At 35.7% G+C, this 26294-nt stretch overlaps 2 protein-coding genes across 2 annotated transcripts; both read left to right on the forward strand.

Annotated features, from left to right (window-relative positions):
• The first annotated feature begins 1074 nt into the window (after positions 1-1074).
• Positions 1075-5639, forward strand: LOC137835389 (uncharacterized). The gene is made up of 7 exons (XM_068643872.2): positions 1075-1400; positions 2158-2529; positions 2851-2927; positions 3084-3120; positions 3262-3424; positions 3520-3658; positions 5096-5639. The coding sequence occupies exons 2-7, from the start codon at positions 2199-2201 to the stop codon at positions 5441-5443; spliced, it is 1095 nt and encodes a 364-aa protein (XP_068499973.1). The 5' UTR covers positions 1075-1400; positions 2158-2198; the 3' UTR covers positions 5444-5639.
• A 6854-nt stretch (positions 5640-12493) lies between these two features.
• LOC137834478 (uncharacterized) lies at positions 12494-18153 on the forward strand. Its single transcript, XM_068642519.2, has 6 exons — positions 12494-12951; positions 17302-17469; positions 17548-17652; positions 17727-17796; positions 17871-17966; positions 18046-18153. The coding sequence occupies exons 1-6, from the start codon at positions 12494-12496 to the stop codon at positions 18151-18153; spliced, it is 1005 nt and encodes a 334-aa protein (XP_068498620.2).
• The last annotated feature ends 8141 nt before the right edge of the window (positions 18154-26294 follow it).

A 26294-nucleotide genomic window follows, 5' to 3' on the forward strand; every position in this document is an offset into this window, starting at 1 on the left:
ATTGCCAATGTCTCCTTAATTAATTAGTTAAGACATACTGACATTAACTTTTCGAGGTTATAGATCATATATATTTGACTATTTACACTTTGGGATTTGGATATATATATATATATATATATATATATATATATGAGTTTTTTCCTACTTGAAACAGTATAGCTTACCAAGACAAAATTGAAAACTGTAAAACATCTTTGTTTGTCAAGTTAGAATTAAGGTGATTGCACGCCTTCGATGTCATAGGCCCATATGTAGGATGAATTAATAAATATAGTAATTCTTTATTGGAATTTTGGTACTAATCAATATACTATACTTAATTTTTCTTCTCATAAATACTTTATATATATAGATTTCTGGTGTGGCTATGTGTTTATACCTCCAGGTATATAAATGCTTGTACCTGTTACACTTAAAAGGATTAATGAACATTTAAATTAAAATAAAACTTGATTAGTTATGCAAAACTATCCAAAACGATTGTGATTATTGATTCAGGCGAAAGAATGACATGAATTAGCATGCAGTGATGTAAGAATAAAATAAGAATTAGGAAATTTGTGTTTGAAGATTCAAGCTGAGAGATATAAATGTCGGTCAATATATACGCCTTCAAAATTGATATGTTACTACAGCTACAACCTATGATTAAGAATATTTGTATAAGATAAACAATAAATGAGATTTGTCAGTAACAGAGGTCAACTAATGACATTAGTAGTAAAGATTATCGCAGATAGGTTAATTGAAAGAAGGACACTAGAAAGAAGCTAGGGACACAACCTGTCAAAGAAAAGTTGGAAAAATAAAAAGGTCAAAAAAAATAATCACATGATTCTCAATAGTACAAAATAGGAGTCATATGTGTGCCTTTGATCTAGTATATCTGTTAGCTCCGGCTAGCTACTTGCTAACTCAAATGTTTTAATATCAAAATGTAAAAAATATTATTAGTCACAGAAAATACAATTGGTTTTGTCCGACCATCGTCTTCTACATGTAAAATATTTTATTGTATTTGAATATACTAATTTCTGAGAATATTTGATTTGATGTGCGATGACTAGTGGTATTTTAGGCTTAGTTTTCCATACATTCCAACCAGTCCCACTTGCTAATAATGCACCCTCACCTTCTTACACAGACCAACCTTACCATATAGGGTTTCCTTTCATCTTCAGATATTGGATCCATCAACACCAAGGGCTCTGCCAACACTAGATATGCTTGAATCAACCTCTGCAGAACAGATTTAAGGGTCTCCAAGAAATTGGCTATGTTGGATCTTAGAAACTAGATTGGCTTCTGTTGAATCATCTGTGGTGGTTTTGTTTGGTCTCATCAGCTATCTTGGAAGGCATACTTTAAGCAGTTCTTAAGCTTCATCGTCACCAATGGTTTGCACAAAACTACTTACATCTCTCTCTCTTCTGTATCTCTATTACTCTTCCACCATTTGAACAATTCAAATTGCTTAGTCTTCTCATCTGCACTTTATTTAATCTTCTAGAACAACATATATATACTTATTTTTAGGAATAACCATATCTGTTTGACTTCAAGTCTTGACTTTTTTTGGTTTCAGATCTCATCCTTCTGTAGCACTTGAAATTAAAAAGGATCAGTTTGCTTCCAGAATTCTAATTGATCATGTAGTTTTGTGGAAGTTCAAATGTGAATCTTATAGACATCTACCCCCATCCCCTTCCAAACTCACACAAAAAAACATGAAAAAAGGAGCTCTATTTTATTAGAAAATGAAAAAAAGAAAAAACTAATAACTACATAGATCACGTACTGCACTTTCACTTAGATTTATTGTAGGTGATGTGTTTTCCTATACATGTTACAATTTTCAAATTGTAGGCTATATATTGGTTAGTGTGGAATTCCAAGACCTAGGAACAAGCAAAACTTGTAATAAATTTATGGTACAAATGTAAGAAGACAGAGAATCCTTCTAAAGCATCATGTATAGTGTCTTCAAAATCAGTACAACTAATTAAACTACATTTAATATTTTTTTTTTCCCATATATGCAACATATCATCTTGGTTATGGCAATATATACTTTGAACAAAAAAGAAACTTTTTATAAGGGGGGGTTGTATTTTTGTTGCTTTTCTGACTTCACTGCCATCTCTCTATCTGCAGAAGAAAAGGAGCATTTAGAAGAATAAATAAATTTAACAGAAATGGATGAGAGAAATTGTATATCTGAGGAAGACAAGAGTGAAAGTAGCAAAACCTCTTCTGCAATTCTTAGAAGAAAACGTTCATTCTTGGATTTGAATGAAGAAGCAGCGGATGATGGAGATGGTAGCACCAGTGATGACCCCATCAGTATCAATGACATATCATCTCAAGAGGGTAATTTGAGCAGTAATAATAACTCAAGTGAAGAAGGGAAAGAGCGTGCAACTGCTGTTAGACAATATGTCCGGTCCAAAATGCCAAGACTCCGTTGGACTCCTGATCTTCATTTAGCTTTTGTGCATGCTGTTGAGAGGCTTGGTGGACAAGAAAGTAAGTGCAACTCACTTCAAGCATATACACTTTTTTTATGCACAATGAACACAATAAAACCTTACTCAAACTTTTACTACTTATGTTACAAAAGGTTACTCCAACTCTCTCAGAAACATGCACAATTTCTCTTTCTAGTCAAACTCAGCAACTATCGAGATCATGATCAGTTTTCAAGCCCATAAACTTTAATTACTACTGGTCATGGATTTTATTACCCGTGAACAAAAGGAGAAATTAAGAAAATGTTTGAAAGATCTTTTGAAACAATCATTCCCAAACATTCTAATCTTACGTTTTTATTGATAATTTTGTGTACAGGAGCAACGCCCAAGTTGGTTCTCCAGTTGATGAATGTGAGAGGACTTAGCATTGCACATGTAAAGAGCCATTTGCAGGTACAAAACCAAACATATATATACACTCACACACACACACACTCAAGCATCTGTTGGTTTATTGTACTCCAGCTAGAGACATTTTTGCCAAATAATTTTTCATTTCATTTCATTTCTAGCTTCATGTAACGCCTTAGTTATATTTTTGGAATTCAGATGTATCGAAGTAAAAAGCTTGATGAGTCTGGCCAAGGTAAATATTTTCAGAACCTTAATATAGTAAAACCATGTTTTTTTGATCGAGCTCTATGCTCTTACCCTTCCATTTTCATGGTTCCAAGGGTTTACACTACATGCATGATCATTCACTTCACTGTCACTGTTTTCATTTCAGTTTTATCTCAGAATAAGGCAATGCAAGGAAGGCATAGTATTTTCGATATGTACGGAAGACTTAATGCCCCACGACACTTTGTGGTAGATAACAGAAATTATATTCCATCATCTCTGCTCATTCAACAATCACCTTATCAGATCAGTGCTCATGGCTCCTCAAGGTATACAAACAAAACAGCCAAATGGCGAAATCAATTATATATATATTAAAAATATTAATAAAATTTTGATATATCATTAGTGTTTCTCTCTGTAGATCACACCCCACAGGTTTTTTCAATGGTCACATGATGATAAGATCAAGTTCAATGTGGGACAAAGATTTGTGTAGTTATCAGTATCAACGTAGTTCTTGCAGTCCTAACTTCGCTGGCCACGCTAAGTTTGATGCCGAGGTAATAAAACTGCTATATTAATCACATTATTTTATTTGCCTAATTATGAGAATAGGTAAATTAAAAGATTTTCATTCCCCAGTTTTCAGAATGCATGTTTTGCTTCTGATGGAGACGTGAAAGTGGAAACCAATAATAGCTAAAATTTCTGCATTTTTTTTAAAGAATACTGAAATTGTTTCTTTAACTCAGAAGCGTATTCAAACACGCATTTAACAACCCTTTCAAAAATAAAAACGGGTCAATGCGTTCAATTTGTTTTGTGTGTGAAAAGTATTAGATAATAAACTGTTTTCTTTGCGAAAACTATTGACTTGACTTAATTTCTATCTAAGTTTATACTTTTTTTCCTTTGATTATACATTTACTAATGAAATACATTGACGTTTATTTGGGATATGGACTTGATGAAGAAAACCGTATTATATAGTATTGCTCTTTTTACATTTTTAAGCCATTTGTTTGATTTAGGAGAGCTGAATAAAAGGTAAAAACAATAAAGCGAGAAACAATAATCATAGAATTAAGAGAAAATAGAATCGAGAAATATGTTCTTTATACATGAATAAAAATAAGAAAGAAAGAATTGGGTAAATTTCTCTCCATTTATTTGAATATGTAAAAAAGAGAATAAAAATATAAGTTATATAAATATTTTCGAACTTATTAAAAAATATTTTTGTAATCTGCAATATTTTTAAGCATAAACATATTTTTAATATGTATGTAGTAAAAAAGAAAAATAGAGTAGTTATTTCTCTCTCTTTTATTTCAAGTTGGGAGAAAATATTTTTAAATTGAAAACACTTCAATTGAATTTTTTTCCTCTCAAACAAAAGAAGAAATTTAGTATGTTTATCATGCTCTCTTCTTCATATTAAAAAATGCAGGGTTAGGGTGTGTATTTTACCTAAAGTTTGATGAGATATCAATTATTGTATTTGAGTTATTGTCGAGTTTTTTAATTGTGATGATTTTTTTCTTAAAAAACGTTGGTGAATTAAGAGAAAAAAATGTATTTAAATTATCTGAACTTGTTAAGATGTGAAACTATATTAATGAAACAACTAATTTTATAATTTAAAAAAAATTGTCACACTATCCTATTAGTCTTTTATAATTTAAATATACTTACTATATAAACTTACTTTATACTATCATTCAATTATATTTTATCATGCATAAAAGAAAGAAATGCTGATTTTTCTAATAATAACATAACATTAAAACACATATCTTAAGATTATTTCTAATTAATAGATATATTTGCTCGTAAATACAATCATATATATCATCTAGCTAAGAAGTAAAATTTCAGTAAAGAAAATATTTAAATTTTGGAGTCCATTTGTAAATACATATAAGGTAATGATTCCTTGTGTTGAATATATTCTTTATTGTTGACCAAAAAAAGAAATATTCCTTGTGAAATTGTAGGTTCGTGATGTGAAAAATCGAATGCCAGAATTCCTAAATCAGGTTCAAGTATGGAAACAGGGTCATGTAAAAGATGAATTAGAGAGGTTGAATGAGAAAAAAGGGTCTCCAAGTTTTTTGGAGCTGAATTTAAGTCCAGATTCAAGAAACATTAATAGTGATGAGCAGATGAAGAAAGATCCAGCAGAAAGTGAACAAGAAATTAACACCAGACTCTCTCTTTCACTGTTCACTTCTTCGTCCTCAAATTCATCACAACAAGCACAATGTAGTGAAAATCATAAAGACGATACCCATGTTGAGAGTTTTTGTTTACAAAATTATGCACCAAGGACTCGTTTGGGCTGAGTACTTATTAGGATCTAGCTATGTCAAACAGAGCATAGGAGTAAGATCTTTTAAGTACTTGTCTTAGCAAATCAATGTCGTCTCAAACAAAATAAGTAATTCTAGTTGTTTGATTTTTGATGTTGTTTTCCGTAAAATATTATGGATTAATTTCATTTTGAATATATAGAATGCTAGAATGGAAGCTTCAAACCCTAGAAGATCCACCTCATCAACCCCTAACTTTCTTTCCAAGGGGCTAGTTAATTATTTATAATTTAAGAGACAATATTTTTTTTCTCAAAAAGTTTATAATGGGTGTGTCATAACAGAAAATGCAGCCAAATGATGAAAAACTTAAAATTACTTTTAAAAAAATCTTTTAAGGTTTAGTAAAATGAGGAAAATGTAAAAGAACTTTTTTCAATGATTACCTAGCGAAAGGGCTAAAAATGATTTACACTTAAAAGAAGTGTTAATTTCAGAGAGTGTAAACATAATGTCTTTTAATACATCTGTAATGGGTGTGGGTTGGGGAGGGTTGAAATATGTATCGCATGCTCTAATTTTATTTATTTCATTTTTTATTAATGAAAAAAATGTAAAGAAGAGTTAAAGTTTAACTTATAGCATTTTTTGTTAGAAAAAAATATATAAATATAGGTTATTTGGATTATGGGAAATTATGCAACTATCAATTGATTGATCTTATCTTAAATTTGGTAAGTATTAAACTTAAAATCGTTATTAGTCTTATTTAAAAATATTAATAACTATTACTTTTAATTTAATTCTAAAGTATTAAACTCAAAATTATTATTAGTTTTGTTTTTTAAAAGTTTGATTGATCAACAATTATTATTTTTAATTTAATTCTAATTTTGAATGTTATTTATAGTATAATTTTAAATGTAATTTATAATATACTGAGAGAAGATATGGATTTGAGAAATTTATTGTGAAACTAAAGACATTTATTTAAAAAATAATCAAATAAAAATGTATTTTCTATTTACAATTTATACAAATGCACCAGCATTCCTGGTGATACAGACAGACCTCCTCACTTCTAAAGCATTTGCTCCCATAACTACTCCTCTAAGAAACTGATCGAATCACCAACCAGCGTCTGGGCCAAAACCACACCCACCCCATTATTTAACTACCTTCCTTACTCTCTCAGCAGAACCCTGGGGCATGTTCTTGTGCCGAAACCACAGCTGAACTGGTGTGCACCCAAGCAACTCTTTCAAGGCCAAACTACCTCCAGTGCCCCAAAGAAGCATACACCCGTGATTACCTTCCTTACCCTCGTACGGACTCATAAGGAGGCAAAAATGGCATTGAGACTGCCACCCTAGTAGAGAAACTTCTATTTGCACGTGGTCTGCCACACCAAAGCTCTTCCACCCCCACCCGTATCATAAGCAGGATAACCCTGCCGCAACACCAAACTGCATAGAGCATAACTGCTTCTACAACCAGACCATCCGAAGCTTCCCATTTGCTCACTTAGAGCTTCCATACTCTTTATCCAAAACTTTTAATGCATATAACAGGGTTCAAGTTCCAATCAGAAAATAGATAATTAAAGGAGTCTACTTTGTGTTTCATCCATAGCCACGACTTCAATTGGGCCAGTTGAAAAATCTCTTATGCTTCTGTTACCTCTTGTCTAAAAATGACATGATTCATTTGTTTCCATATACATCGCACTACCACCATCCACATTCCTTTCTAAACCAAATTATGTTTAAACGAGACATGTGACAACACGAAATTCTCAAAATGGTTCATCGCGTTTTTATGTTGGACAAACATTATCCCAATCCATCTGAAACAAAAATCCCATACCTTTTGGGCAATAATGCATTCAACAAAAAGATGTTGTGATGATTCTTCTACAGCTTGGCACATCACATATGATAAGGGGATTACTACCCCTCTTCTAGAAATATTTGTTCTAGTAGGAACTCTGTCCAAAAGCACCCTCCATGTTGTTGTCAGCACATTTAGGAAAGCTTTAGCCTGCCACAACTGCTTAAAGACGTTCTCATGGGTCCTGTAATCATGATTTGTCAGAAGTGTATAAGTTGAACTCACGGAAAAACCCCCAAGGTATCCACTCTCCAAACTTGGGTGTCTTTAGCTTCATTATACAGCGTAACCTTAGAAATCATCTTTAGCATTTCATCTTCTTGTGAAGCTTCCCATTGATACCCAACTCTCCTCCCACACATCCTCCACCTCCATTCAGAATCTTCTCACCCTCCTAACTCACCCACCCTTTTCCCTTGATCCAGAGGTAAGGAAAACAACCCCGAGAACAGAAATAAGAGAGTATTACCACTACACCAAACATCCTTCTAGAACCTAACCTAGTTCCCTCCTCCCACTTTCCATTCTAATGCTCTTTGAAACCAGCCCGCTTCTTCACCCTTTCTACAACTTTTACATAAATCTCTCTACCATCGTGATTGTAACTTCAACCTTGTGTGGCCGCTATTAAGACCTATATCATATTTGGATAAGAGACTATCCTTCCACTTCCCCTTTTCCTCACTCAAGAGTATCCACTTCCACTTAGCTAGGAGGGCAACATTGAACTTTCTGATGTCTTTAATTACTAGCCCCCTTCCTCTAGAGGTTTACATAAGTTATTCCAACTCACCCACAAGATAGAACTCTCCTCTCTTCCCCAACCCCACAGAAACTTCCTTTGGATACTAATGATTTTATTATACACTGACTCCGAAGCTTTAAAAAATGACAAATAGAACAGGGGAATAGATGAGAAAACCGATTTGACCAAGCAAAGTCTACCTGTCATAGATAGGTAGTGACCCTTCCAGGCACTTAGTCTTGCACTAACTCTATTCACAATTGGCTTTTAAAACTGTTTCTTCCTCGGATTTCCGACTACTTCAAGCCCAAGGTATTTGAAGGGTACTCTCATAAGAATACAATGTAACGCCTTTGCATACACTTGAAGGGTTTGCCTCTCAATATTAATATACCTTCCAACTTAGATTTATGGAAGTTGATTTTTAGTCGAGACGCTAGCTCATAACATTTGAGAATTGTCTTTAGGGTAAAGACATTATCATAGAAATCCTGGCACAAGAAAAGAGTATCATTTGCGAATTGAAGAACACTCGTGTCAACCTCATTACAACCGACCTTCACTCCATTGAGCAGATTAGATTTGGTCGCCTGTCTAACCAACCCAACTAATCCTTCAACTACCACAACGAAAAGGAATGAGGCTAGAGGATCATCCTGTCTAAGCCCTCTTGTAGGGTTAAACTCCGCAGTAGGACTGCCATTAACCAAGACTGAAACCGTTGTGGACTCCAAGTATGCCCTGATCCACATGGTCTATCTATTATGGAAACCCAACCTCCTCATCATATCAAACAGGAAATCCCATCTGAATCCTCATGAAGCCTGAAGCTGTGTGATGTTTTAAGTTTAGGTTTTGGTATGGGGTTTAGAATCTTTGTAAGATCAGTATTGATTCTCAGACAAAGCTTGTTTCAATCTGTTTTAAAGATTAAAGTGTTTTTCCATGCAAATTGTATAATTGACAAAACCATTTAACCAGAAAAATCGTGGTTTAAACCGATTAAATGTATGTGTTCATAACAATTTTTTGAAAACCTGTTTTAACTGATTTGAATGTTCAAAACTGTCATCAATGATAGCTTTTCAAGGTTTATAAAATGAGTCTTCATTTGAATGTAAAAGATATTGATGAAAAACAAAGAAGTTTGATACTCTGATTGTGATTGATTTGTGAAAAGGTTTTTTACCAAGTTTTAGCAAGATTGCCTTTGTGTTTTGCTGTGATTCAAAGAACTGATCATTAGGGTTCTGGTGTACTGTGTCTCCAGGTGTTTTCTAATCCTGTTCAAGTTCTTGTAATTGTTCATATAACTCTTTGCATAACTGTTGTAAAATCCTGTAAAGTCAGTGTGATTCTGGCTTGAGGTGTTTGTTGTGTGCAAGGAGGGTGAGTAGGCTTTGTGGGATTCAAAGTCACCTATTTGTGTGTGGTGTATGTGTAATCTGTGATTGGTTGCATAATGGATACTCAGTGGTTTGACTGAGGAATGGATGTAGCTCTGGGATTGAGTGAACCAGTATAATCTCTGTGTGTAATTCTCTCTATCTCTTCTTTCATTAACTGTTTATATTTTTCGTTGTCATAAACAACTGATTAAATCACAATTTTAACCGATTGAAATTCTGATACCAGTTTCTGTTTGTCCATTGTATTGGTTTTCTGAAGTTTTTTTTTTAGTTGTTTGTTAAAGTTTCATTGTAGGCAAAGTATTTGAGAAAATCTTTTGAAAACAATTCACCCCGCACCCCCCTCTTGTTATAGCCATCAAACTTAACAATTGCCATCAAGAGCAAGGTTCTTGAAAGTTACTTAGGTTTTTTTTTTTATTTCTAGTTTTTGAAAATCTTTTGATGGCTGATAAAATGCCCTTTGGGAAGGTGCCTCAATAAACATGCCACCTCTGTTTTGTGGAGTTAATTACCAATTTTGGAAAGTTAGAATGAAGATCTTTATACACTCAACTGGCAAAAGCATTTGGGAGTCAATTGAAAATGACCCTTTTGTACCTCAAGTTAAGAAAGATGATGTTTTAGTTGATAAACCTTCATCTGAATGGACAGAGGTAGAATGTAAGAAAGCTAAATTTGATTGGATAGCTAAGAATATTATAATATCTGCTCTAAGTTGTGATGAGTTTTTCAGGGTTTCGCAATGTAGCTTGGCCAAAGAAATGTGGGATATCTTAGAGGTTACACATGAAGGCACAAATGATGTCTCATCCTCAAGTTCTTCAGATGATGAGGAAGCTAATCTTTACCTTCTAGCATCAGTAACAAGTAGCATGGATTCTACTTCAACAAGTAAAGGTACCACCTATGATCAATTACTTAATGCTTTTTATGAAACTCAAGATGAAGTCATCCGATTGGCCCTTTCTCTCAACCAGTTGAAAGGATTAAATAACTGGTTAGAAAATAAAGTTAAGGATCTAGAAGAAGAGTTGTACAAAAAAAATGAAGATTTAGAACATCTGGAATTAATCTACAAGAATTCTTCTTGCAGTTGTGAGAAAATGAGCTGTGAAAATTGTGAACTTCTAGAAAAGAAGATTTGCTATCTTTTGAAAACTTTCGACAAGCTTACAACTGGAAAGTCCAACTTTGAAGATGTTTTAGCCTCACAGAAATATATATTTGGAAAAGCAAGTTTGGGATTTTATCCTCAAAGCAAAGAAAAAAAGATTGCAAAACCTTTTTCAAATTTTCCAGAAAAACAATCGGTTAAAGTGTCGTTTCAACCGGTTGTTACATGCTTACATTCATGAAGAAAGGTCATTCTGTCAGGTATTGCAGATTTCGTAAATCTCTTGTACCTAAAGGCATCTATAAGTGGATTCCAAGATGTATTGTCAATATAAAAGATAAAACTAACACTGAAGGTCCCAAATTCTTCAAGGGATCAAATCTTAATATTTGACAAAGTTCTGTTTTGCAGATTCCTGATTTCATTTGAAAAGTTTAGCAAGGATTGGATGTTCTGTACATGTCTACATATCAGGGTCTAGTGTTGGATTCTTGAACTTCTGTAATTAGAAATTCAGTGATCCGAGAATTAAATTCCCATTCTTTGTTGAGAACTACTTGTCCACAAAATTCAATGCAATGTGTTTCTCTATGGTTCTATGAATAATTTCCATGTGTACCATCTACTCTTCGTATGTTTTATTGTTTGCAAATATGTGAAAACTTAATAATTACATGCAACATGTGTTTTTGGTTTAAAACAGGTTGTTTTTCTTCAGAACATAAATTTAATCGATTGTTTCCTCGAACAACCGATTATTTTGTATCTGATAAGCTCTGAACGTATCTGGTTTTTGGTTTTTAAATTGTGGTTTGTGATTCTGTTAAACCTAGTGATGTGTATGGTCAAACTTGCTTTAAATGATGTTTGAATACTGTTTAACTCTGGTACATTTGCTTTTAATAGATTAGATCTTTATTGTTTTTGAAAATCAAAAGTGTCTTAAATGCTTGGTCATATATCACATGTGAATCTGTACTTTTTGATTTGACTGACTATGTTAACTTTATGATTAAGATTTGATTCGTTTTTATGTTGAATACAACCAACTTTGACCAGGGATTCTCTGCTATAAAACCCAATGCATTTAGCTGTTGTTTCCACTTACAAATAACCGGTTAATCTAGAACTGTTATTTCTATCTTTCTCTAAAAAGATTTCTTTGCAGAAACTGTTTCTGATTTAAGCAATGGTTGGAACTCCTTCATCTGCAAAAACAATGAAGTCCAGGGGTGTTAAAAGCTCTGGAAAGCTTGAAGGATGGTTTGCAGGAGATACCAATCTCATCAACAAGTATCTACTAGAGACTAGTAGAAAGAATGTGAATACCCCAAAAGTTGTTTCCTTCACATGGATGAAACAACAGAATTTGGATTTTGTAAGGAGTATTCTCAAAGAACAAAAGTTGGAAGAGATTCCTAGAACTTATAGGGAATATCTATCCTGATCTTGTAAAGGTATTCTACACTAACCTTAATTTTGATGGTGACTCACTTGTTTCTCATGTCAAAGGTGTAGATATGATCATCACAAGTGAGGTATGGTCTGTTGTGACCAGGCTGAAGTCTTATGGACTAAGAATCAACAGAGGAAACCTTGGAGTAGTGGAAGATTTCAATAAAATCCAGTTTTACAAAGGTTGGCTCAAGAATCCCCACTCCAAAGTGAGGAATTTTTCTGTTGGAGGGTTGAAACTTGATGAAAGGCTTGTAGCCTTCATAGTTTCATGGATTCTCACACCTAGGGGGAGCAACCATTCAACTCTTTCTGAAGAAGATCTTCTCTTGATCTACTGCATCATGAATAAAGTGAAGATCAACTGGATTCACATAATCAAAGACCATATGCAAAAATCCATGAGGTTATGTGACTTTCACTATCCTTATGCTATTTTGATTTCTAATTTCCTTCACTATTTTGAAATGGATATAGAAGGAAAGCTAGCTGAAGTCATCAAGCCCTCCAATGAAATCAATAGTGGATCCCTAAGCAAGATGAGGTTTACTAAGATTGGTGGAAGATGGGTAAGCAAAGATGGTGACCATGCTGGCCCAAGTGGAACTAATGAAGGAGATGAAACTGAAGAGGCAGTAATGCAAGATGATCATGCTGCTGAAACTCAAGAAGGTATGCATCATGACATCAACATGGAAGAAAGGATGCCAAACATGTCATCCTTTGAAATGCAAATGCTTAATAGAATGGACACCTTTGCTTACAATCAAAGGAACCTTTATGAGATGTGCAAGCCACGATTTACGAACATGGACACACAGTTTTCTACTCTGGATGAAAAGATTGAAGAAGTTCAGAGGCAGACTCTGGAACTACAATTTCAAAGAGAGGATAGCCCTTCTTTTAAGCTTAATTTTTTTATGATGTTTTTAATCCTACCTTTTGTCTATTTGATGAGACAAATAAGGAGATAAGTATTGGGGGGTTTTGTAATGTTCTTAATTGTGGTTTATTGTGCTTTTGAACATTGCTTTATTGCTTTTATAAACTGTTTTAGCTGGTTTATGCTTAGTTGTTATTTCTAGTTTACAGCAGAATTTTAACCGGTTATCTCTGTATTATAACCGATTGTTTTTATGCAGGTTCTGCTAATTTTTTGAAATCTGATATATAATACATATCTGTTTGGACTAGTCTATTATGTGTTTATTCAGTGTTTGCAGGATTCAAAAGATTCTAAACAAATAACATTCCTAAAAGCATCTCAGGGATTTGTCTCCATCAAATAGGGGAAAATTGTTGAATATGAGAAGCTTTGATGTGTCAAATCCTCATGAAGCCTGAAGTTGTGTGATGTTTTAGGTTTAGGTTTTGGTATGGGGTTTAGAATCTTTGTAAGATCAGTATTGATTCTCAGACAAAGCTTGTTTCAATCTGTTTTAAAGATTAAAGTGTTTTTCCAAGCAAACACTAGTACAAAATATGAAAACAACGACCCTTTATTTAGTGCGGCTTTGCGCTTAAACGCATTTGTAAAAAATGCGGTGGCATTTTTGTAATTAAATTGATTTACAAATGCGGTTCTAGGGTAAGACTGCATTTGTAAATCAATTCAGAATGATTTACAAATGCGGGCATAGTAAAGACCGCATTTGTAAATCATTTTAATTGATTTACAAATGCGGTCTTACCCTAGAACCGCATTTGTAAATCAATTTTACCCTAAAAATTGAAGCGCGCCACTAGTTTTCACTTTCACTTTCGTCTTCTCCGCTCTTCGTTTCAACGTTCTGTTTCAGCTCTCCCTTTGCATTGTAAGTTTCAGCTCTCTCCGCTTCAACGTTTGTTTTCAGAATATATAATGGATCGAAGTTGGATTAATGTTGTTCGTATAAGTGATGAATACGAAAGGGGAGTAGAGGAATTTATACAATTTGCGCAGCGTAACGCGATTATTAGTGGTCATGATGGAGCAAAGATCAGGTGTCCGTGCGTTAACTGTTTGAATGGAAGGATACTGGATGTGAATATCATGAGGGAACACCTGCTGTGTGATGGGTTTCTTCGATCTTATACAACTTGGACATGGCATGGTGAATTATTAAATTTACCACGTGTTTCTGTAACTGAGGAATATGTGGGTTCTACCATGGATGAAGCAGTACACGATGATGGAGATGATGATTGATTGGAGTACATGATTCATGATGTGGGAGCTGAGTGTTTTGCAAAAGCGCATGGATATGAATGTATGTCAAAAGATGCAGAAACTCCTTTGTATCCTGGATCAACTAACTTCACACGGTTGTCGGCGGTGTTAAGATTGATGAATTTGAAGGCAATAAACGGATGGACTGATAAAAGCTTCACGGAATTGCTCCAGCTGTTGAAGGATATGCTTCCAGAGGGAAATAGTCTACCTAATCGTAATTATGAGGCCAAAAAGATTCTTTGTCCAATGGGTATGGAGTACAAAAAGATAGATGCATGTCCTAATGATTGTATATTATACCGGAAAGATTTTGAATTGTTGAAAAGTTGTCCGAGGTGTGGGTTATCACGTTATAAGTTGAAACAAAAAGATGATGATTCTATTGATGACATGGAAAAGCATGGACCCCCAATGAAGGTTATGTGGTATCTTCCCATCATTCCAAGGATGAAGCGTTTGTTTGCAAACCCAGACGATGCTAAGAATCTTAGATGGCATGCAGATGAGAGGAAATGCGATGGCATGTACCGACATCCAGCTGATTCTATTCAATGGAAGAAATTTGATGATGACTTTCCAGAATTTGGTAAAGAATCAAGAAATATCTGACTTGGTTTAGCTACAGACGGAATGAATCCGTTTGGTAATATGAGTACAAATCACAGTTCATGGCCTGTATTACTAGTTATTTACAACTTACCTCCTGGATTGTGCATGAAGCGAAAATACATGATGTTGTCTATGATGATATCCGGTCCGAAACAACCAGGAAATGATATTGATGTTTATCTAAGTCCCCTAATTGAAGATTTGAAGTTAATGTGGGACCAGGGTGTCGAAGTATTTGACGGATTTGCTAATGAAACTTTCAAGCTTCATGCCATGTTATTTTGCACCATCAATGACTTTCCGACATATGGTAACTTATCAGGTTATAGTGTTAAGGGTCACAAAGCGTGTCCAATATGCGAAGAAGACACTGCTTCTCAACAATTGAAACATGGAAGGAAAACAGTATATCTTCGGCATCGGAGGTTTCTTAGAAGTCATCATCCTTACCGGAGGTTGAAAAAAGCCTTTAATGGACACCAAGAGGGTAGTGGTCCACCAACTCCATTAACCGGTGTTGAGGTTTACGAAAAGGTAAATAACATAGACCACACCTTCGGTAAGTCCAAAAAAAAGTCATCTGTGACAATATTTGGAAGAAGAAATCAATCTTCTTTGATCTTCCGTACTGGTCGAGGTTAGAAGTCAGACATTGTATAGATGTAATGCATGTTGAGAAGAATGTGTGTGATAGCTTAATTGGTACACTTCTTAACATTAACGGGAAGACGAAGGATGGTCTAAATGCTCGTTTAGATTTGATTGAGATGAACATACGCGGCGAGTTGGCACCCATAGAAATGGGTAAGCGTACATATTTGCCCCCAGCCTGTTACACAATGTCAAAAGATGAAAAAATTAGTTTTTGTCAATGTCTAAAGGGTGTGAAAGTGCCACAAGGACATTCCTCAAATGTGAAGAGCCTAGTGTCAATGCAAGATTTGAAGTTAATAGGGTTGAAGTCTCATGATTGTCACATCTTGATGCAACAGTTGTTGCCGGTAGCTATCCGTGGGATCTTACCAAAAAATGTTAGACACACCATAACCCGTTTGTGCTCATTCTTCTCTTCCATCTGTTGTAAAGTCATTGATCCCTCAAAACTAGATGAATCTTACCCCGCACGTTATGTCTCGTTCGGGGTATACTTGAGCAAACACTGATGGTGGAAAAGGAGAAATCTCAACAGGGGACGTTGTCTGAGAATGTGGAAACAGGGGTCACTTCTCCTCCATCACCACCTTTTCGCCATGTAAAATGGAAGAGGGCCCGAATTAAGAAGTCGGGTGCACCAAGTTCTGAGCAATCCGGGGTTATAATCGAAAAAATTGTAAGTTACTTTTGTTATTTTCAATTTTTTTAAAGCATTAATTATATTAATGATTGAAAATATGATTTTTGTGTACTCTTGCAGGATTCCTTGGAATCCGACGGTAAATTTGTTGTTGAAGGTCGTCACAATATCCTGGTTGAAGCAATTGGACGACCTGAACACTCTGGTCGTGTTCGTGCCGCTGGACAAGGGGTCGAAATTAAACTTTATTTTGGAGTTTCAGAACGACAGCCATCCTCCTCCTCCAAGAAGGAAACTCAAATGAAGAGTAAGTTACGTGAAGAAATAATGGAGGAGATGAGAAAGGAGACTGATTTGATGTGGCTGGAGATGAAAAAGGAGAATGATCGAATGCGACAAGAGTTTCTATTTGTGCTGAGCCGATTGAACCCCTTGTTAGTCCCACTCCCAAGAGCACAAAGGGGAGTTGTGCGGCTCCTCCAACATCAGGGGATGATATCAATGGGCAGACAGAGGATTGTGAGCTACTGGTAGTGGGCGGCAAACTTCCTCGGGTGGTGGCACTTGGAAAAGTCTATACAAACGCCACCACCTTACATAACGTTCCTCTCTCCCCTGATGTGGCGAAGGTAACAGTTGAAAAAGTACGATTTCCTGATGCTCGTGTTCCACTACCTTCAGATGAGGTAACCACTGTGGCCGATGCATTTCAGACATTCGTTGCCTGGCCCAGAGAGCTCATTCGATCTATGCCCGAACCTCATGTAATAATTTCGTTTCATTATATTATTTTTTATTTATATTTATATATTACATATAATTTAATACAAATGTTGTTTATCTTGTAGAAACCTTTTCAGCCACCCAGTCCGAAAAAGAAGCGCGAGGTTCCAGTTGACGATCCTATGGCTTCCCTACGTCTCATTGCTAGTCAGATTGGCAATGATCCTTTTCCAGTTCCGTGGGATAATACATTTTTTCAAATCAGCACTGAACTGCCACTGATGATTTACAACACAGATTTATCAGAATTTATATCTGGGAAACAGGAGCTCAATATAAGTATAATTCAATTTTTTATGATGTAAGTATCTTTACCTATTATTCAATTTACTTTATGTTAAATTATTATTGATTATGCTTTAACTAAAAACTTGTAGGTTTTTGCATAGAGTCTGTATCACTAAGGGGAAGGAAAATATGTATGGATTCGTAGATCCTGCATATACTAATCCCGTTGGACCAAACTCAACTGAGACTCAAGCATACATCACTAACATCCTGGAAAAAGAGGGAAAACAAATTTATTTATGCCCTTATATTAATGAGTAAGTTTAATTATATGTCATTAATTATTATTATTTCATGTTTTAAATATTTACTAACTCTTTTCAATGATCATATAGGCATCATTGGCAGTTACTTGTCTTATCAATGGTTGATAAGACTGCTGTGTGGTTCTGTTCCCTACACAAGAAGATGCCCACAAAATTTAAGGATATCATTGATACGTAAGTATATTATAAACTTAACTTTGTATGTTACTAATTAACCATCTACTAACGAGGTTTTTTGTATGAACCAGTTCATGGCGTGGATATAACATCCTAAAAGGTCGATCCAGTTCAAATAATTTGAACTACATAAGAGTAAAGGTTTGTAATTTTTTTCTTTCTCTATTATCATTGTTTATCAATATACTAACATATTACTTTTTATTGAATTATAGTGTAATAAACAACTAGGAAGCTATGAGTGTGGCTATTACATTATGCAATGGATGATTACCATTATAAGACTAGGTGTTAAAACTGGTTGGAAAGAGGTATATGTTAAATCATTTTTATAATTCTTGAACATATATATATATCTAGAAACTAATTTATGTCAACTTTGCAATGCAGTTATTCACAGAAGAAACACCAATGAGTGAGGAAGGCATTTCATATGTTAGAGATTCTTGGTCCACATATTTCATTAATTTTTATAACTCTAGCATAGGTAAACAATAATGGTTTTATTATATGTAATTTGATCACTTGTAAATGTACATTTTGATGATTTCAATTGATTACTACATTTCTGTATTTGTCTGGCTGGGTTTGATCATTATGCAGGTTATTTAAATATATGGTTTCTGCACAAAACATAGTGTATTTTAAAAAAAAAATCACTATTTACAAATGCGGTCATTTACCAAGACCGCATTTGTAAATAGTGAATTCGCATTTACAAATGCGGTCTTGGTAAATGACCGCATTTGTAAATAGTGATTTATGAATGCGGTTTTTACCAAGACCGCATTCATAAATCCTAAACCCCAAACCCACTCCCTAATTCAGAATAATATACAAATGCGGTTACCTAAAATGACCGCATTTGTAAATGTGATTTATGAATGTGGTCATAGGACCACATTTGTAAATTCCATATTTACGAATGCGTGCTGATCAAATGCGGTTCTATGACCGCATTTGTAAATTGAAAATAGCCGCATTTGTTTTACATATCTGCACTAGTGAAATGGAAAAACAACCGATTAAAGTTTCGAGATAATCGGTTGTTTGTCACTTAGCTGGCAAAGGGGTTTTGAAACTGTTTTTTGCATCAGTTGTATAATTGAAAAACCATTTAACCGGTTAAATCGTGGTTTTAACCGGTTAACTGTATGTGTTCATAACAATTTTTTGAAAACCTGTTTTAACTGATTTGAATGTTCAAAGCTGTCATCAACGGTAGCTTTTCAAGGTTTATAAAATGAGTCTTCATTTAAACGTAAAAGATATTGATGAAAAACAGAGAAGTTTGATACTCTGATTGTGATTGATTTGAAAAGGTTTTTTTTACCAAGTTTTATCAAGATTGCCTTTGTGTTTTGCTGTGATTCAAATAACTGATCATTAGGGTTCTAGTGTACTCTGTCTCTAGGTGTTTTCTAATCCTGTTCAAGTTCTTGTAATTGTTCATATAACTCTTTGTATTACTGCTGTAAAATCCTGTAAAGTTAGTGTGATTATGGCTTGAGGTGTTTGTTGTGTGCAAAGAGGGTGGGTAGGCTTTGTGGGATTCAAAGTCACCTCTTTGTGTGTGGTGTATGTGTAATCTGTGATTGGTTGCATAGTGGATACTCAGTGGTTTTACTGAGGAATGGATGTATCTTTGTGATTGAGTGAACCAGTATAATCTCTGTGTGTAATTCTCTCTATCTCTTCTCTCATTAACTATTTGTATTTTCCGCTGTCATAAACAACCGGTTAAATCGCAATTTTAACCGATTGAAATTTTGATACCAGTTTCTCTTTGTCCATTGTATTGGTTTTCTGAATTGCTTTTCTGAGTTGTTTGTTAAAGTTTCATTCTAAGCAAAGTATTTAAGAAAATCTTTTGAAAACAATTCATTATAGTAATTTCAGGTTGTCTCTGAGCACAGAAATACAATTACCTTGAACAGAGTATGATTCCCATTTACCTCGGCCCATCTCCCTAAACCCGGGCTCCCCCTGCCAAGCATCAATAACCCTAAACGGTCTCGACCCCCAGTTTTTGTTTAGCGATATCACCACTAGAGCACAGTGGTCTGAAACCTCTCTCGACTGTACATATTGTTTGCAATTTGGCCATGTTTGAAGCCATCCTTCAAAGACCAAAACTCTATCTATTCTAGTTTTTGTTTATCCATTAGCCCTAAACCAAGTATATTTCTTGCCCACTATTGGAAACTCCACCAAAAAATTCCTTTCAATGAAAGAATTAAAGCCTCTTATCTCATTCGTCTGGCTACCTTTTTCTCTAATTCCTTTCCTTTCACTAACTCTTCTAACAACATTAAAATCACCGCAAAACCACCAAGCCCATTCCTGATTAACACTTCTAATGTTTGATAAATCCTCCCATGAAGCAGCCTCATTCAGATTAAAATTTGCATAGACGTTGACTACTGCACATTTCAATTTAGATTTAAGATGCTGCCCAAAGATTGGTATAAAATCCCTTCCCTCCACATGACTATCACAATAAAAGGCTTCTTTATGCCACATAATAAACGTACTCCCAGTTCCATTAGTACCTTTTTTATGCACCCAACCCACTTTATTGTCTCACCATATAGAAAAACATCTTACATTTAACAATCTAGTTGCCTTAGTTTCTTGTAAACATAGCACCTCCGCACCTTCCTTAGCTAAAACATTTCTCAAATATTTAGCTTTAGTACCCCGCTAACCCTCTTATATTCAGGTTAACGATAATCATAAAACAACCCCGTTGTTCCCATCCTCAAACTTTTTTAGAACTTCTGAATCCCTTTCTTCCATACATTCAAGCTCCTTAACAACATCTTCCTCCTCCCTATCACACGAAACCCCAAGATGTTTTCCTAGCTCCCCCACATTAGACGGCACATCAACATCATCAAAACTCCATAGATGAGAATTAGAATTAACAATATCACCATCCGACAAAGCGTTTGAATTAGAGCTTACCCTTGAGGATGAGCATAACCCTACTTGTGGGCTTCCCATTTCACTATTAAGATTCCTCTGAAGTTGTTAACTACAATCTCCCAATTCCCAAAGAAATCGTTGCCTTTGCCGATGTGCCCTTGGCGGAGGATGGTTACTGATTCCCATAGTTAAACCTTCGTTCCCTATCATCATGTCATCCACGCCAATGGGGCCTACAACTTCATTATAGTCCTCACCCACAACTTTGATAGTTCTAGTTTGGGGACCCTCCTTGGAGTGAGAGAAGCTCCCTTGGTCAAGAACATCATCTTTACTATGAACAAGGGTATACACTTCTTCCACTTGGGGATTACAGAGCGCCTTACCTCTCCCTACTTCGACTATTCCTCCACAAACGATGGGTGTCGCAGATTCATAACACCTTACCTCATCGCTGGGTTCCCTTACTTCACTTCCCGAAACCTGTTGCCCCCCCCCCCCCCCAGAAACACGGGTTGGGCTTCCCAACTCCTTCTGTGGTTTACGTGACACATATTGAATTACCAAATGATCCACTTGGGCCTCCTCATCCCAACCCGGTTGGGCCTCCTTACCTCTAGCATTTTGGCCCAATACGAAATTGGACTTTGCCCTAACACCACTTGAATTCTCTATAGCTACAAAAAGGGTTATTCAAATCTAGATTTATATGGTGAGCTAGCCTAACAGAATGGACTTCATAGTGGGCAGAAAAATCCAGGTCCTCTGCATTACCCTTCTGCCACCTTTTTGCTTCATACGTGAAAGAACAACTACTTTCTGGCAATTACTTCCTGCACCCGATCATTTGCTTCCTGCACCCGACGAAGTTTTCAAAATCCAACTATGCCCTTGTCTTCTTTAGTTTGAAAAGCTGTGAAGGTTTATTTTGAAAAGCTATAAAGGGTGCGGAGAAAGTTGATTTTCCTCTTTGGTAGTGCTTTGAGTTGCGTAGGAGGTGGATTTACAGTGGTGGTGGACGGGGTTGTTTGCACTTTGACATTGTTATGAGGTAAGAACAGATTTAAGCTTTTTATCGCATTTTTTTCGAGTTCTGGTAGTGACGGATACCGATATCCGGAAGTCTTCTTTTAACCTTACGGATGCAAGCGTCTGTAAGTCAGTAACATTTTCTGCACCATATTACTGCATTATGGATATAATTATCCGAAATTTATTTTTATATTATGGATTTAAATATTTGTAGTTGTTTTTTGAATTATGGATTTAAATATCTGTAGTTATTTTTTGAATTATGGATATCCATATCCGTAGTTGTTATGGATAAAAATATTTACAAGTCAAATATGACTTCCGCACAAAAATATTCGGAAGGCACACACTATGATTACGCATAAATTTATCCGCAAGTCAAACTATAAATCCGAACAAAAATATCCGGAAGTCACTTACCTTGTCTTTTCCGACGTTCGCTCTGGGGTTCCTCTCTGTTCAAGGGCTCCTTCGCCATGGCAGCTGCTACTCTGCCACCGAAATCGAACGAAACGACGACTGCGCTGTGGTTCCCTGCGAAAACGAAGAGGAAGACGGTGCATATGACTCACTGTGACTGTGGGTTGGGTGCAGATGACTCCGAGCGGCTGAGGGTTGGGTGCATGTCTCTAATTGCATTGGGTGCACATACCTCACTTGACCTAATCTAAAATTCATTAAGGAAAATTTTGTCATTTCGAGTCTAGAATCGGGTGCCAGTTTGAATTAATCAGGTGCAGGGAGAATGTGCCCCACTTTCTCCTTGCCAAGCTGACTCGATCACAGCAGGCCCCTCAAGTTCGATTAGATTTGTCTCTTGTATGACGTGTTCCTTTCCTCATCCTTGCTTCTCCAACCCTAAAGTCGCCCTTCTACTAAGCTTTCCACCATTGTCACCCCCAACCTTGGACAAATTGGTTTCCTCCACAATAGTCTCCAAAGACGAAACACTATTTGATGATGCATCTATATCACCCGTACACTTACATGTGCCTTATTGGTGATAGGGATGCTTTTCCTTAAGATAGATGTTGAAAACATGGCCATTGATCCTTATACAATTTAAGAACCTAGCAAAGCGCACCTTACGCAAGCAAACCAGGATACGTGTATACTCTAGGTTATCCCAGAATTCAATTGCCTCATCAATGGCTACCAAGGAAGCCTCTTTACCTAACACTTTTGAAAAACAATCTTTGTTCCACAGGGAGAAAGGTATCCCATAGCACCTTAGCCAAACAAATCTCTGTTCTACTACAAAACCATCCGACCACGGCTTAACGACCTCCATAACACTGTCAACCATTCCTTATTCCCCTTAATTATCTCTTCCATTTGTTCGCCATCTCTTGGTGTTAGCAGCACTGCATTACCTCCCATATACCTCACTTTAACCATAGTCATCCCCCCTTTAATTCGTTCTTCACACAGCTTAATAAAGGTAATCCCTATTAACGGGTGACCAACCATACTGTTGACCATCCAAGGAAGGGTTTGTTGCAAAGTTTCAACTGAGGAACCTCTTCAGCTAACATGTGAAGAAATATTACTTACTGCCGCATAAGACACCTTCCTCTCCTCTTGCTTCCCATTGACTTCTCTCCATATTGATTTCTCCTTCCCTTTATTTTCCTTCCACACATCCTTATTGACACGGTTCTTCTTAGGGAATCAAACATTTGTTTCCCTGCTTCTCTCGGTTGGGACTTTATGTTTTTCAGCTCTTATGCGTCCTTCCATATGGATTCTATCAGCCTTCTCAACTTTTGTACTCCTCTCCCCTTGGCTAAGCTTTGCTTTTCTATATTTTGGAAAGTTAATATGTAGTTTCATATTCATAATACAAATCTTATCCAACTCTTTTTCCAACCATCGAGCGTTTCCTACATTGAAGAACCTCACAAACCCAAATCGTTTTCCCCACCTGTTAAGCCTCCGAAAAATGAAAACTTCCTTCACCCTAGCCCATCTCTGAAAAGTCTTGATAATGTCATATTTGTTAGAATGTATGGCTTTAAACTAGAGTGAGGGTGAATGGTTTAAAGGGGGTTTTTGAAAACTTTTTAGGATAGAATGAAATTCTTTGCAAGAAACCAGATTTAGGAACTCAGTTTGCCAAGAACAAAGCTCAAAACAGAAAAGCAACAGAAAAACAATCGGTTGTTTCGCAGAAAAACAATCGGTTGTTTCGCAGAAACAATCGGTTGTTTATACCAGCATATAACAACAATTGAAATTAAAGAGTTTAAGGAAGAGAGAAATGCACAAACAGTTTATACTGGTTCACTCTTAACCCAAGAGCTACATCCAGTTTCCCAGAAACCACTGGGGAATCCACCAGGTAATCAAATCCAGATTACATACACACACCACCAAAGAAGTGCCCTTGATCCCCTCAAGACACACACTTCCTTTGACTCAGCATATACACCACCAAGAATGTTGATATTGACAACCTCAAGAGCACACAACCCTTCTTGGCTTTACAACACCAGAATGTACACAAATCACAAAACGAATTACACTGTTATAGAATCAACCGAAATCAATACAGAGTAATCCTATTCCACTTCTCTCTTGAATAACCAAAGCTCAAGTTCAAACTCAAATGCTTCAAAAACTCGTTGAAAAACTCAAATCTAATTTTATTTCTTATTGTTTGTTATAAAACATTAACAAATTATATATTGTATTCAAAACATGGTCAAAGCATTTAAAGTAGGAGCGTATTAAGTTATGAAATCAATTAAAGCTCTTTTAACAAACAAAATTGTTTTCTGTTAGGATTCCAAACAAACAATCGGTTGAAATAGCGAATCAATCGGTTGTTTGGGTTTGACAGCAAGTCAACCATCCAAAACAGTTTTCAAACTTTTTCAAAAACACCTAAGTATAAAACAATCGGTTGTTTCGACAAAACAACAGGTTGTTTTTCACTTAGTTTGAAAAACACTTTAAACTTAAAAGATTTGAAAACACTTAAGCTTTAGATTCAACAAAGAGTGGATTACAAATATAATCTACCCCAGATCCTATTCTAAAGCACACCAACAACAACAAACACCTCCAACCTTCCATCAAACACAAATGATTTGGATTCTTCAAAGCTTGAACGCACTTGATTCAACAATTTCCCCTTATTTGATGAAGACAAATCCCTGGTTGCTTGTGTTGGACTTGTTTGAATCTGAAGCAGTTCCTGCAAAATAAATTTTAAGCAAAGCACAATATCTCTGATAGAAGGTTAGAGCAGTAAAACAAAACATGTTTTGTTTAACCAAAACAACAGCAAAAAACCACCAGAAATACCAGCATATCAGCAACAAAACACCAAAATTAAGGTTCACTTAAACAAAACATCGAGTTTGCAGAAAATAAAAGACAACACAACATAAAATCTCCCCCTATTTGTCTTCACAAATAGACAATAAGAAGAGATAAAAAGGAAATTGTTCCAAATTATACAGAATTTAAAAGCAAAAGCACTTAAAATGATACAGGGCAAAAACAATCGGTTGTTTCGATCATTCAACCGGTTGATTTTCCTTCAAACATTCTTGCCATACTGAAGTTCAAAGATTTGGTTCTGAACACCTTCAATTTGTTCATCCAGGGTCATAAACCGAGTATCCATGCTATTGAATCTGTTGTCAATGCTCTGGAAATTGGTCACACAAAGATCATGGAGATTTCTTTGATTTTCAGCAAAGCCATCAAGCCTATTCACCATGTATCTTTCAAAAGAAGACATAGAAGGCATCTCATCTCCTTGATGTCCTGCACTTGGTCCAGCTTCAAAGGTAGTTGCAGGATGATCTTCATTGTGAATATCCATATCAGCAGCTTGATCTTCTTCATCAAAATCAGCAACTGCAGCACTTGATGAGCCACCATGATCACCATCTTTGCTCACCCATTTTCCACTTATTTTGGTGAATCCCATCTTGCTTAGAGAGCTATTGTTCATTTCTTGTGTTGATTTAACCAACTTAGAGGTCTCATCTTCAAGATTCACTTCAAAATAGAGCAAGAATTTAGAGATTAAAACAACATAGGGATAGTGGTAGTCACTTAACCTCATGGATTTTTGCATATGTTCTTTGATGATATGAATCCAGTTGATCTTGATCTTCTTCATGATGCAGTAGATGTATACAAGATCTTCTTCTGTTAAGACAGAATGGTTTCTCCCTCTTGGAGTTAGAATCCAAGTAACAATAAGAGCAAACACCCTTTCATCCAACTTCAAGCCTCCAACAGAACAAGATCTCACTTGGGCTTGTTGATTCTTCAAGCAACTCTTGTAGTATTGGACTTTGTTGAAATCCTCCACTACTCCAAGATTTCCCTTGTTAATCCTTAGACCAGCATACTTTAAACCCGTTACTGCAGTCCACGTATCATGGGTAATCTCCATGTCTACACCTTTCACATGAGAAACAAGGTTGTTTCCTTCAAACTTAAGGTTGGTGTAGAATACCCGAATTAAATCAGGGTATATGTTTCCCTTCATCTCCAAATATCTTCTCAACAACTGATCTTTTAGAAGCTTTCTCACATTGTCAAGCTTTTGACTTTTTAGCCAATCAAAGGAAACAACTTTAAGGTTGTTGATCACCTTTGTGCTTGTTTCAAAACTATATCTCTCAATGAGCTCATTATCCCCTGAAAACCACCCC

This window comes from Phaseolus vulgaris, chromosome 5, assembly GCF_051622355.1.
Source record: "Phaseolus vulgaris cultivar YP4 chromosome 5, ASM5162235v1, whole genome shotgun sequence".
Lineage (NCBI taxonomy): Eukaryota > Viridiplantae > Streptophyta > Magnoliopsida > Fabales > Fabaceae > Phaseolus > Phaseolus vulgaris.